Below are 14,710 nucleotides of genomic sequence, written 5' to 3'. Positions count from 1 at the left end.
TCCTGATAAAGTTTTATTTGAGAAATTCTATTCTAAGGTAGAAACAATGTGTCTGTCTTTTTAAACTTGCATTTTTTGTTTCACTAAATACAACTGTAACCCATGGTGTTTTCCTCTTTACTTTCACTACTCAGAATCTCAGATAAGTTTAATTGTATTCTCTTCTTCCTCTAGATTTTCTGGTAGAATCTCTGTGGTAGAGACCCATCAGTTACTTGACTTCTAGCTTCCTCTTCTTGTTTTAATGAATTTAGTTTCATTGAAAGCCATCTCAAATCCTTCTGGAATAATCAAGTATATAAATATATATTATAGAGAAAAATACATCTGAAAGGATCGGACTTCCATTTTCAGAATACTTTCACATACATGAACTCATTTGATTTTTATAATTGTACTTAGTGGCTAGAACCAGGTATTTTTATTTTTATAGAAGAGATAACAAATTCAAATAACAGTTTAGTGGTAGAGTCTGGACTAAGAACCCAGGTGTCCTGATATCTAGTTTCCTACTTCTTTTCTCCCACCTTGAGTTTATTGTATATAGCCAAGAAGAAAGCTGTGTATGTTAAATGCAGTGGAATTTGCTTATTAACTCTATATGAGAAATGGTGGTTTAATTCTGTTAATCTTCTGATTCCTTCAAGTTACCTGCAATATTAATCTCAAAATAGTTCTTACATATTCCTTTTTAATTGTCTAAGATAAGTAAAACTTATGGAAATGGCTAAAGTGAATGGATTGTATATACCAGTATCTTAATTTCCATAGGTGTCATTTGCTAAACCAAATCATACTTATTTACTGTTACTATTTCTTGATCGAACAGTAGATAATCAATTTTCCTTATATAGATGACTTGGGATATTAGTTGCCTAGAGCTGGCTAACAAATGATCTCAAATAATTCCCTTCTAACAGACAAAAAAAAAAGTAACCATGCGTAAATCACACATTTGTTGACTTACTAAGTTAAAATCCATTATGCAATTTTGTATGTAATATTGTGATTTTTAGTCCTCTTTCCAGAAAACTTTAAGAGGGAGAGTGTCTAGAGAGGCTCCAACCACCTATCTTGATGCTAGTATCTGAAGGATTGCTTTGTTCAAATAAAATAATAACCAACTTCTTTCTACTAACTTTTTCCATGTACGGTAGCATAAAGGTGAATTCAATTTTTAATAAAGTGAAATATCTTTTAGTATGAACCAAAGTTGATTACTTCATAACAGATGAATGACAGTGTGGTTAATTAGTGAATAATCAAAGGATCCTGTGTGAGAATGCATGGATATGTAACTTAGAGTTTATGCATTGCTAGAGTTAGAGTTAGAGAACAGAATGCACTACTGAACTGGTTTTATTAATTATTCATTAAAACAACCATTTATTGGGTGCCTGTTACTGCCCATTTCTGTGCCAAGTACATGAAAGTAGAGAAGAAAAATCACATTTCCTACTTTCAAGAAATTTATTTGCTAGTGGAACAGCGAATATTAAACAAAATATTGCATAATTAAGGCTAGAATAAAGGAAGTATGGATCACAAAGTGGTACCTCTTCTGAACCAAACAACTTTGAAAGGAATTTAACATCTTCTCATTTATTCTTTTAAAAAATTGTTAATGGATATTATTATAAATTATAATACAGTTCATAGAGTGCATTTGTATTATAGCAATTGGATGTGGGTTTCCTGAGCAGAAAGGTACTTGAGTATACCAAATCTTTCTTGGCAGTATTATTTGCTATAATAATTTCTCCTAGATTATGTCTTACACATTATTCTACTTTGAATTTAGTGTGTTGTAAAAGTCTTATATGGTATTAATTAAACTGATAACAATAAAATCCATTGGGTTTTAGTTGCCATTACCCAGGGAGGAGCAATACAACTGGCTAACAATGGTACCGATGGGGTACAGGGCCTGCAAACATTAACCATGACCAATGCAGCTGCCACTCAGCCGGGTACTACCATCCTACAGTATGCACAGACCACTGATGGACAGCAGATCTTAGTGCCCAGCAACCAAGTCGTTGTTCAAGGTAAGAGAATTCAGAATTCACAAGTGTGGTAAATTCTTTGAAAGGTTAAAATTTTATAAACTCAGAAAAAGTAAGTATGATACTGTAAAACACTATGAAAATGTAGTTAATTTTTTTCATTATAGATAATGTTCTCCGTGAACTCTTCCATTATTCCAGTTGGACCCAAATGTCATGGCATAAAAACAACTGTTTTCAGTTTTAAAAATATAACATCTTTAACACTTCTAGCATTTGGGGATAGGAGAAACAGAGTAGGTTACAGGGCAAAACAGTGAAGTCAGGAGTTAGGAAAGCTAGATTCTAGATCTAACTGCATAGATTTGCTATGTGATCTTGAGTAAGACTCACCTCTCTGGGCCTCATTTTTTTTTTTTTTTAATGTGTCAAATAAAGAGTTATACTAAATCACTGGTGAGAATCTCTGGAGGTTCTGGGTGCCTGGCTGGCTCAGTTGGTAGAGCATGTAACTCTTGATCTTGGGGTTGTGAGTTCAAGCCTCATGTTGGGTGTAGAGCCTACTTTAAAAAATATATATATTTTTTTGAAGGTTCAAAATTCTGTTTCTCTGCTTTTTATTCAAAAGAAATTTACATCCTCATTTCTAAGATCATCATTTTTTATTTCAAATGAAAACAGTGTTCTGAAAATTCTTATACCAGTATGCAGGTCTACTGGTCTGTAGAGAAAAAGTAGTAGTTAAATCCTTGATGAACTATAGAAATAGCTTTTTTTCTGTATTGTTTTATTTTTTTTATTTTCTTGCTTTAGGAATCTCTATGGATAGGAGTTGACCATTTTTCTTTGAATCCATTTGAATATTTTAATATGATTTATGCCAGATTGAAATTTGCATATTGAGGAAATAATGTTAAAAATCTGTATCTAAAAATATTTTTATTAATAATAATATATTTTGCCTCTGTTAAATAATGACCATTGTTACCCCTTCACCATGGATGATAATTTTTGAATAATCCTAAAACACCAACTAGAGAGTCATTTGTTTTTAAAGGCCCTAATGTATTTACAGAACATATTTTGTTACTAAACAAATAATATTTGAAGAAGATAATATTTTGCTTATTAATGGGAGTAAAACACCTTTTCACTTTACATGCAGGTACTCAAAAATTGTAAAGCAGGATGTCAGTGAATTTGAATTCTGAACGTCAGTTTGAAGATGGTAACATGTTTAGTATATAAATCTTTTCCACTCAAACTACACATTTTAATTGATATTAATAACAAATATGGATAATTTTATAAAGACCTTCAAATTCTCTCAGATAATGTTAGGTTCTTTATTCTTAGGAGGGCATATTACTAAGCTGTTTTTAGAAGCAGTTTGACAGATAATGATTGTGTTTCTTTTTACAAGTGATGGATCACTTAGAAAAATAAACTTTCATTTATTGAGCAATTAGCATTTACATTAAAACAAGTAATATAATTGGCATCAAGTGGTACACTTTTTCATACTTTCAGTTTTGTTTCAATTAGAAATTTATAATAGTTGACCATAATGCTTTATTTTCTCTCCCATTTCGCTATTTTATGAAAAATCATGGTCGTTTTTATGTCGTGGCAAGAGTCTACTTGAAATTTTTTAATATGAATTTACCAATATCAAAGGAAGACATTGAGGAGTATACTCTATCTAGGAAGATCATCCAAGCTGTGCCCTACTTATCTTTTAGACTTAAGGTTGGTAAGCATGTTAACAACAGAATAGAACTGCATTCCAATGAAACGTAAATACAAGACCCGGCAGACATAGGTTAAGTCCTCTTTCACCCAAGTGTCTATACTAATAAATATATTAAATTGGAAATTATTTGTCAGTAATGACCCAAAAAGTGCTGATTTTTTCAGTGTTTTAGTTAGAATCATGTTCCTTTTTTTCCCTTCCAGTCCAAAATGTATGTTTAAATTGATGATTGACACACGTAGTTTTACCGAGTCACAGTGCTTCAGTGTCTTACGCCCTGTTCCCTGTTTTTCTTTTCAGCTGCCTCTGGAGATGTACAGACATACCAGATTCGCACAGCACCCACTAGCACCATTGCCCCTGGAGTTGTTATGGCATCCTCCCCAGCACTTCCTACACAACCTGCTGAAGAAGCAGCACGAAAGAGAGAGGTTCGCCTAATGAAGAACAGGTACATACGTTGCATTTACTTAGGTTGTGGTAGGTCAGGTCATCTTCAGATTCTGTCAGACATGTGTCTTTTACTTCTTCTGATAATAGGATCTTTGCAATGAATTTTTTTCTGGTAGAATTGATGGATCTTGCTAAAAAAACTTTATTTAATAAGCTGCACTTATGAAGTGGCTAATGGGATTGTGGGTCAAGTCTTTATTTTTTTTAAGATTTTATTTATTTATTTGACAGAGAGGGCACAAGCAGGGGGAGCGGAGAGGGAGAATCAGGCCCCCCACTGAGCAGGGAGCCCAGTGTGGGGCTCAATCCCAGGACCCTGAGCCCAAGGCAGCTGCTTAACCAATTGAACCACCCAGGTGTCCCATGGGTCAATCTTTAATCATAGTTTTCTTTTGTGTAATTTCTCCATGGAAGATATAATACACAACTCTGCTATATTTTCACTATGCTCTAACAAGCTAGGTTATTTAAATATTGTTTCTTTTCATGAATAGTATTGTTCAAGAAGATCAAGAGTTTCAAGTATGTATATTAAAATTAATATTAAGTTTATTTAAAATAAAGATGTATAATGGCCAGTCCATGTTTTAATGAATATCATCTTTACTCAAAATCGACAATTTAACACCTAAAGATTCTTCAAAAACAGATTAAATCTAAGAATACCTTGTTCTTTTTTTTTTTTTTTTTTTTAAAGATTTTATTTATTTATTTGACAGAGACAGACACAGTGAGAGAGGGAACACAAGCAGTGGGAGTGAGAGAGGGAGAAGCAGGCTTCCTGCGGAGCATGGAGCCCGATGTGGGGCTCGATCCCAGGACCCTGGGATCATGACCTGAGCTGAAGGCAGACGCTTAACGACTGAGCCACCCAGGCGCCCCTAAGAATACCTTGTTCTTAAACAAAATCTTAAAATAGAGTTAGTCTTCAACAATGAAAGTGCTACACAACAAATCTATGAAATGTGGGCAAAGTAATTCTCATAAAGTAAATTCACAGCTGTAAATGGTTTTGTCATCCAAAAAACCAGTAAGGGGCGCCTGGGTGGCTGAGTTGGTTAAGCATCCAACTCTTGATCTTGGCTCAGGTCATGATCTCAGGGTTGTGAGATGGTGCCCCACATTGGGTTCCTCACTGGGTGTGGAGCCTGCTTAAGATTTTCTCTCTTTCTCTTCCTCTCCCTTTGACCCTCCCCCCCAGAAAAGCCAATAAAATGTTTTTATTGTATTTACTTCAGTATTTTTATTTAGTTTAGGATTTAAATATTTAGCTTAGGATTTAATATAGAATGACTTAAGACAAACCATAGAAAATGAAAATAAAGATATATTAAAGATAAAATTTGAAATTGGTGAAAATATTCCTCTGTTCTTGACCCCAAGATTTTTCAAACACTGTGATAAAGTAAAAGAAATAGGGATTGAATTTAGACAGTCTGGATTCAAGTCCTGGATCTCCTCTTTTTGCTGTGACTTTGGAAGAACATACTAACCCTCAAACCTCCGTTTTCTTTGTAAAACGAGATACTGCCACCCATCCAAACGGCTGTTCTGTGGGACAAATATTCCTCTCAAAGCACTTTACCTATAGTACTCTATCAAAATGTTTGTTTTTATGAAGTTTCATGTTTCCACTCAGCTCAACAACCTCTTTTGTCCCTGAAATACTCCTAGCTGTTATAGAGTGTCAGTAAATGACATCTAAGCTATGGGAAATGGCAGGACTTTTTCTCGGATATTAGGGAAAGAGTTGGAAATAAGCCAAGTGGCTTATTTTATTTGTGCTCCATCAGTCTGAGATTTTTCTTAGGTGTTGTAAACAGAAGCATCAAAAGCTGCATTCATTTAAATGTATTTTAAATACAAAATTTATTTTATAATTTAGATCTTTCCAGCTTCAAAATGTTTGTAAAGAAATGTTTAACCCTTTCTAAAATTAGAAGCAAGTCTGATTAGGAAGTCTTAAGTAAAGGCCAGGTTTTAAAACTTAAGACAGTAGCACTTACTAAAGAAACCAGTTCTAAGCAAGACACAGCAGAGCAATCAGATGGAAAATAAACTTTCTTGATTATAAAAACAGTAGAAGGACTTCATGTTGTGTCCATGTAGTTGGTTCTGTGGGACAGAAACGTTCCCTCCCCCCTTTTTTTTTAAGATTTATCCATTTCAGAGAGAGAGTGCGAGTGGGGGAAGGGCGGAGGGAGAGGATCTTCAAGCAGACTTCCCCAGTGAGCACGGAGCCTGACTCAGGGCTTGCTCCCATGACCTGAGCTGAAACCAAGTGGGTCACTCAGCCGACTGAGCCACCCAGGCGCTCCAGAGACGTTTCCCCTTATATAGAAAAGACTAATTAGTGGGTGGGTGAGGAGGCAGCACCATGGCTTCTTGTCTGCTCTGTTGTATGGAGCAGAGAGCTGCCCATTTATGAACACTTGTTCATTTGACTAGCAGACCAAATTTCTTTTTTCCATTATTTTTTTAGTTTATATATCACCCCCCTCCTCCCCCCCCCCTCCCCGCCCCAACCAAGTTAGGGACATAGCTACAGTTCCTAACAACCTTTGCTGGTCTGAAATCTTCAGGGAAGCTACCTGATTTAGCATGGACTCTTTAATAAAAATACTTTTGCTTGGATTTAGTTTCATTATAAGGAAACTTCCCATTGACGCTGCTATAGTTCCCTTTTCCTTTTATTCCCACATTACTGCTGCTTCTACTTTTCCAACTTCCATTCATTAAAATCTGGCTTCTGTGCTCACCATAGCACTCTTACATCTTTAAAAGATACAGAGTCCCTCCCACTTGGCAATCTGGTACTCTCTTTTCATTTCATTATACTTTTGTGAAATATTTGACACTTTTGACTTCTCATTCTCCTGAACTCTTCTTTGGTTTATTCACCCAGTTTTCTGACTACTTTTGAAGTTTTCCCTTGGAACGTTCAATCATACCTGTGTATTTCAGGCATCAACTATATGCTGATACCTTCTAATTCTATATTCTGGCTTTGACCTTTTTCCTGAGATACTATTTATTAAGGGCTAGTTTATGCTAGACATTGCACGTAGTTTCTTTACATACTTTATATTGCCTACAATGAGGTAGAAGCTTACCTCCACTTTACAGAGGAGCTATAGTTCAGAAAGAAGTTAAATATCTTGCCAAAGATCACACCTTTAAAGAAATTGGTACGGGGTGCCTGGCTGGCTCAGTCAGTAGAGCATGTGACTCTTGATCTTGGGGTTGTGAGTTCAAGCCCCACATTGTGGAGATTGCTTAAAAATAAAATCTTTTAAATTTTTTTTTAAATTGGTAGCACTGAGATTTGAGCCTGTGTCTGGTGCCAAAGCCCTATGGACATGTTAATTCTGAGATTTCAGTATGCAACTCTCTCCTGCTGTGCTTCTTAAACCAGAGCACATGACAGTGTGCTGGAGATAATGTAGCCCCAAGAGGTAAACATGGAATACTTTCCTCGAATGTTTATCTTGCTCAAAAATTAGGGAGAAATAAATATTTTTAAGGTAAGAGATTTAAAAGAAATTCACACCAGCAGTGATTGCTTTGGGCTCTGTCCCCAGAATCCCCATTTTGGTTTCCTCTGCCATTAGGGGTACACTTCAGTGGAAAAGATAGGGGAGCGCTCTCCTTCTGAACATACTCACTAGGATGAATGTCCCTTATATGTACCTCAAACACAGCCTATCTTAAATTGAACTTTGATGAAAAAGTTATGATCCCCAAATTCTACACTGTCCAAATTACCATTTACTCAGAAATGAAGAGAAGTGATAAGCGGTCTAAAAGAAAGAATAGATGGTTGTTATATTAATTTTTGTTGCTGCAGTAACAACAACAGAAACCCCAAAATCTCAGTGTTTTAGAACAACAGAATTGCTTTCTCACATTACATTGGACAGCTGCAAGCCAGCTGCCGTGCCTCTCTTCCACTAGCTCCAGCTAGAGGAGGAGCACCTTTTTTGAGGCATGTCATTTTTGTAGAAAAGGAAAAAAGGCAGTGTTTTTTAAATCCTCTCCTTGATGGTGATGAACATCATGTCCACTTATGTACCATTGGCCAAAATACAGGCAAGGACAAGCTCAATGTCAGTGGAGTGGGAATGTATGCTCTTCCCACAGGGAGGAAGGAATAAAAAATTATGAAAGTAATGCAACCCACCATCCTTGTCTTATAATTTTAGAATGTAGGAGTATTTTAATAGATTTCCTAAAGGCAAAAGTAATAAACGTAAAGGTTAGGTAGGTTTGACTGTATGAAAATATAAAACCTCTGTTTAGCCAAGAGAAAGATAAAGTAGAAAAGCAAACAACAAACTAGAAACACTTAACAAGTTAGAAGACTAATGAGTTAAGGATATGAATAGGCAGATTCATAGAAACTTGGCTTCCCATTAAGTATAGTTTATTTACATGTTTGTTTAACTCTAGTGTACATTTAAAATAGTTACAGAGTTGCTAACTTGTATACCTGTGAGAAACAAATTTACCAAATACAATACAGTATTTATGTAGTTCTTTTTGTTTTTAGCCTTAAAGTACCAGTGAAAGGACTGTTTTCAAAGCTATTTAGGTCTGTTCTTTTTTCTCCACCCTCTTCAGTAAGATTATATCACACGTTTGTAGTATGGTTAGATTCGTCACCATCTTCATTCAGTTCTGGGATTGCATGTACTTTTTATGCTGTATAGTTCTTTTAGTTTTGACAGATGTATGGTGCCATGTTTCTACCCCCACAGTGCCTTACAAAACAGTTACACCACCCTAGAATGAATCTCTTTGATACCCATGGTAGTCTGCTTCTGCCCCCTTTCCCAGACTCGAAGCCGCTGAACTGTTTTCTATCCTCAGGATTTTGCCTTTTCCAGAATCTCATATAATTGAAATCATACACTGTATGTAGCCTTTAGGATCTCGCTTCTTTCACTTAGCAAAATGCATTCAAGATTTATTGAGTGTTAATGGATCAGTAGTTGGTTTTATCCCTGGTATTCCATTGTACCCATATCCTGTGGTTTGTTTATCTATTGACCTTGGTGTTCATCATAGTTTCCAGTTTTGGAGGGTTATGAATGAAGTTACTATAAATATATACAGGAGTTAATATGAACTTTCGGGTCACTTGAGTAAATACCTAGGAGTGGGCTGGCCAGGTAGAATGGTAAGTGTATATTTAGCTTTATAAGAAACTGCCAAATTGTTTTCCAAAGTGGCTATATCATTGGGCATTTCCACCAGCAATGTATGAGTTCCAGTTGGTCTGTACCAAGTGTTACAATTTATGTTTTACATTTAGGTCTATGATCCCTTTTGAATTAACTTTTGTATAAGGTGTGAGGTGTGTCATGGTTCATTTTTTATGTGTGGACATACATTTGTTTCAACACATTTGTTAAAAAGATTATCCTTTATTGAATTGCCATTGCACTTTTGTCAAAAATCATTTGACCATATTTGTGTGGGCCTGTTTCTGGCTACCTTGTTTAATGGGTCTTTGTGTTTATCCTTTAGCCAACACCATGCTGTTTTGACTACTGTAGCTTCCTAGTAAGTTTTGGAATTTGACAGTGTGAGTCCTCCAACTCTGCTCTTTTACAGAATTGTTTTGGCTGTTCTGGTTCCTTTGCATTTTCATTAAAATTTTAGAATTGGTTTGTTGATGTCTATAAGAAAGTTTTCTGGGATTTTGATTAGGGTTGTGTTGAGTTTTAAATCAAATTGAGGAAAATTAATATCTTAAAACAATAGAGTCTTCCATTGTATGAACACAGTATACTTTCCATGTTTTAGCATATAGATCCTGCACGTTTTTTGTTAGATTTATACCTAAATACTTCTGGGGTTTTGGTTGTGATATTCTTGGGCAGTGCGGAGGACTGTTTAATAGGGATTTTATTCCTCATATTGAAAATTTGGTTTTTCTCTCTCTCACTTTTTTGGTTAGTCTGGCTAGAAGTTTAAAAATTATTAAAAACAGACTATGTGGATTTGACCCATGGGTCATAGATGGCTAAACCTGGTCTAGCCCACATAAAAGACCAAACAGAATAAAAAACCAAGACCTAACTATATGCTGTTTGTAAGAATCTTACTTCAAATATCAAGCATAGTTATAAGTTAGAAGGAAAGGAGTAAAAAAGGATAGACCATGCAAATAGCAATCAAAAGGAAGCTGGAACATTGTCAGGGATAAAAAAAAGGACATTATATAATGTTTATAAAAGGATCATTTCTCTAAAAAGACATAGTAATTCTACATGTGTATGCTCCTAACAGCTTTAACATAAATGAGGCCAAAGCTGATGAAACAGAGAATTGAATAGTTGAAAACTTGAGGGCAGCCCTCTCAGGTCCCCTCCCTCTTCGGGAGCTTTGTACTATCACTTTACTATTGCTCAATAAACCTTGCTTTGCTGCCCACCAAAAAAAAGAAAAAAGAAAAGAAAACTTCAGCATTCTTTTCTCAATGATGACAGAAAATAAATATAGAGAGAACCTGAAATACATAATCAACCAACTGTACCTAATGGCATTTTTATGACACTTATTAATTTAAGAGAATAGAAAGAACACAAAATATGTTCTTGGCCCATAAAGCATCCAGGAAAATCCCCAGTTGTGTGGAAATTAAATAAGTATCAAACATTTAGGTCAAAAAGGAAGCCTCAAAGGAAATATCTTGAACTAAGTGCAAATTAAAATAAGACAAAAATTTGTGGGAGCAGTTCAGTCAGTGCTTAGGGAGAAATTTATACCATTAAATACTTACGTTAGAAAACAAAGTCTTAATCATCTATGTCAGGAGTTAGCAAACTATACCTCATTGTCTGTTTTTTATAAATAAAGTTTTATTGGAACATAGCCATGGTCATTCAAATATGTGCTATCCAAGGCTGCTTTCATGCTACAACAGCAGTAGTTGTGACAGAGCCCATTTGTTCTGAAAAGCCAAAAATATTTACCAAAAAAATGTTTGCCAACCTAACTTCCATCTTAAGAAACGAGAAAAAGAAGAGCAAATTAAAATCAATAGAACCGAAAAGAGAAAACCAATAGAGGAAAATCAGTGAAATGAAAAACTGGCTGTTTTAAAAAAAAAAGTACAATTGATAAACTTCTTTGAAGGTAAAAGAGAAAAAAATCAGGTAGTTTGGAATTATGGAGGATGCTGAAAATGGAGAGAATGTAAGAGTATCATATAGAGACAAAGAATTAGTTCAGTGAATGGAGGAGGATGTTGAGACACATTATGTGAAAGAACTTTTTTCTAAAAATATGCCTATCACATCAATTTCAGAATTTATAAGCCATCTGTTTGCATGAATGCTTAAAATCATAAAATCCTATTTCTGTACTGGAAGAAACATCAGTGGTCAATTTAATCTTCACACCATGTTGTCAGACCAATCCGCTGGGAGAGTCCTTTCATTTTCTTCCTTTTTTTTTTTTTTTTTTAAAATATTTAGCTAGAAATTTTTGAGAAGCTTTAAGTAGCATTCCCTAAGCTAAGGATTTCTTTAAAATTTTTAAAGCTCATTTGTATTCTATATCCAACTCCAAAATATAATAATGCTTTTATAAATATGAAAATGCTTGCCAGCCCTCTGACCCATTAAGCAAAATTGGTGCTTTAGAATGACATTGTAGGTTTACTCCCTGATTTTTCATACTCCTTAATACAAACCTAACAGTCCTAGTTAAAGACATCTTGATTAGTCCTTTTTTTAAAAAAAAAGCAGATGATGAAATAGTTCTTGCCTGGGACCTGTTGGAAGCTATACAACTAGTTAGTTTCAAAGCCAGGATCTGAACCCAAGATTTCTGATCCTCAGTTTAGAATTCTTGCTATTATATCATACTATATTAAGTTTGTATCCAAAGTTGTTTATTATTTTTTTTTAAGATTTTATTTATTTATTTGACAGAGAGAGTAGGAACACAAGCAGGGGGAGTGGGAGAGGGAGAAGCAGGCTTCCCGCCGAGCTGGGAGCCCGATGTGGGGCTCAATCCCAGGATGGTGGGATCATGACCTGAGCCAAAGGCAGACACTTAACTGACTGGGCCACCCAGGTGCCCACAAAGTTGTTTATTTTAAACTGTGCCTAACTTCAGCATCATTCTGCAAGACGGTATATTACTTGAAATTTATTTGGTGTTTCTCCAAAAAAGTATTGTATAGTCATACTCAGCTTGGAAGTTGCTAGTCAGAATTCCTCTCTGGAGAGAGTCTCAATTCACATTTAGTATATTTAAAGGATCGAAGGTCTTACATTAAAGAAGTAAGTTAATTTTCTTAGTCTAGTGTTCCTCTTTTTTTTTTTCTTTTGAGAAACCTAATCTTTAACAACACTATAGCATACTGATTTTGCTAGAGCAAAATTAGGAGATACTAACCTATGGGATCATATTAGTTTAACTTTTGGAAACTAGCATGTAGATATAGCATTCATATGAGCGCTTGTGGACTGTAAATTCTCAAATGATGGGGGAGAAAGCAAGGAAAACAAGATGACTCAGCCCTGAGTAAAAGTAGATTTGTAAGTGTGTACATACATCCTACTTGCTCTCTATATTGTTAGACTTCACTACATACAGAACATCCAGATTGACCTCGGAATCATTCCCATTGTGATCCTTTAGATCACTTGTGGCCTCATAGCATTTCTTGGCTTGTCATCTTCACTGTGCATTAGAATGTTGGACCATTTTTAATTCCTTCCAAAAAAAATTTTCACCAGTGGTACAGTGATGCAGTGGATTATATATTGTCCATATCTGTCATGGATAATACAACATTAGGTGCAGCTTTTTTTTTATTCCAAAAGTCAGCTTGCTTCTTTTTTCTGACTCAATAGGCTGTATGGGGATGAAGACATTAATGAAGGCATTAGAGTTATGTAGAAATAATTACAGCGAACACATACATAGCATTTACAAAATGCCAGCCACTATTTCATGCACTTCTTATATATTAATTCCTTTAATCCTCATAAAACTTTTGAGGTAGATAATATTTTCTCTGTTTTACAGTCAGGAAACTAAGGTTAAGTGATTTGCCTCCAGTCATATAATTGGTAAGAGGTAACCATTTAAACCTAAGAACCTGACACTGAAGTTACTAGTACTCTTAAGTGCCGTACTGTACTGCACTCTTGTAAATGAGTGATTGTAAGTTGCTGCTTTTTTCCATTTTTTAAAGATTTAGAACCTTTTGCTTTCACCTCTTAATGTTCACTCAGGAATAAGGACCTACCTTGTGCCAGTCCCTCAGCTAGTGACTTAGGATATAATATATGGTCCTTATTCATATAGAGCTAAAAAAGTTTACCAGTTTAGACTTTGTAGCTCACTAAAAAATATTTTTTATTCTTAATCTGCTAGATTTTTTTAAAATAGTTTAATAGTTTTTAATTGTGGTAAAAAAAAATTTACCATCTTAACCATTTTTAAGTATACAGTTCAGTAGTAGTAAGTATATTCACATTGTTGTGCAACAGATCTCCAGAACTTTTCCTTGCAAAACTGGAACTTTTTTACCTTGAAAAACTGAAACTCTATTAAAAACAAATTCACTCATTTTCCCCTTCTGCAAGTCCTTAGCAATCACCATCTACTTTCTTTCTTATGAATTTGACTACTTTGGATACTTCATGTAAGTGGAATCATACAGTTGTCTTTTGTAGCTGGCTCATTTTGCTTATTAGCATTATGTCCTCAGGGTTCATCTGTGTTGTAGCATGTGATGGGATTTCCTTCTTTTTTAAGGCTGAATAATATTCCTTGTATGTATATAACACGTTTTAAAAATGTATCCATGTGTTGACGAATACTTGGGTTGCTTCTACATGTTGGCTATTGTGGATAATGCTATTATGAACATAGGTATGCACATATCTCTTCAATATCCTGTTCTATGTTCTTTGGATATATATCTAAAAATTGGATTGCTGGATTATAGGGTAACTCTATTTTTAATTTTTTAAGGAATATAGTGTTTTCTGTGGTGGCGGGGCCATTTTACGGCCCGTGAACAGTGCACACGGTTCACATTTCTTCACATCCTGGTCAAAACTTAGTATTTTCTGTCTGGGTTTTGGCGGGGGGGTTGTTTTGTTTTTCATTTTGTCTTGGGTAAATATAGTAGCCATCCTAAAGGGTGTGAAGTGGTATCTCATTGTGGCTTTGATTTGCATTTCTCTAATAATTAGATTGGTGTTGAGCATCTTTTTATATGCTTGTTAGGCATTTATATATCTTCTTTGGAGAAATTTCTATTTAGGTCCTTTGCCCATTCTTTAATCGAGTTATTTTGTTAAGTTGTAAAAGTTCTTTATATGTCCTAGATATTAAGTCCCTATTAGATATATGGTTTGCAGATATTTTCTACCATTTCATGGGTTCCCTTTTCACTCCGTTGATTGTGTCCCCTTTCATGAACAGAAGTTTTTAAGTTTGATGGGGCCCCATTTGTTTATTTTTG

At 35.0% G+C, this 14,710-nt stretch overlaps 1 protein-coding gene across 6 annotated transcripts in view; it reads left to right on the top strand.

Moving 5' to 3' along the window:
- Positions 1 to 14,710, top strand: part of CREB1 (cAMP responsive element binding protein 1) — a 60,481-nt gene that overhangs the window by 38,445 nt on the left and 7,326 nt on the right. For all 6 annotated transcript variants that reach the window (XR_004299331.1, XM_032403614.1, XM_032403592.1 and 3 more), the window contains 2 exons: positions 1,866 to 2,048; positions 4,060 to 4,210. Coding sequence is in view for 5 of the 6 variants with exons in the window: in XM_032403614.1 (XP_032259505.1) it covers positions 1,866 to 2,048; positions 4,060 to 4,210 (334 nt within the window). In the remaining variant the exon portion in view is untranslated. The remainder of the gene's footprint in view (positions 1 to 1,865; positions 2,049 to 4,059; positions 4,211 to 14,710) is intronic.

The sequence above is a fragment of the Phoca vitulina genome, unplaced genomic scaffold (assembly GCF_004348235.1).
Source record: "Phoca vitulina isolate PV1807 unplaced genomic scaffold, GSC_HSeal_1.0 scaffold1, whole genome shotgun sequence".
Classification (NCBI taxonomy): Eukaryota; Metazoa; Chordata; class Mammalia; order Carnivora; family Phocidae; genus Phoca; species Phoca vitulina.
This window is presented reverse-complemented; position numbering and strand designations above follow the sequence as displayed.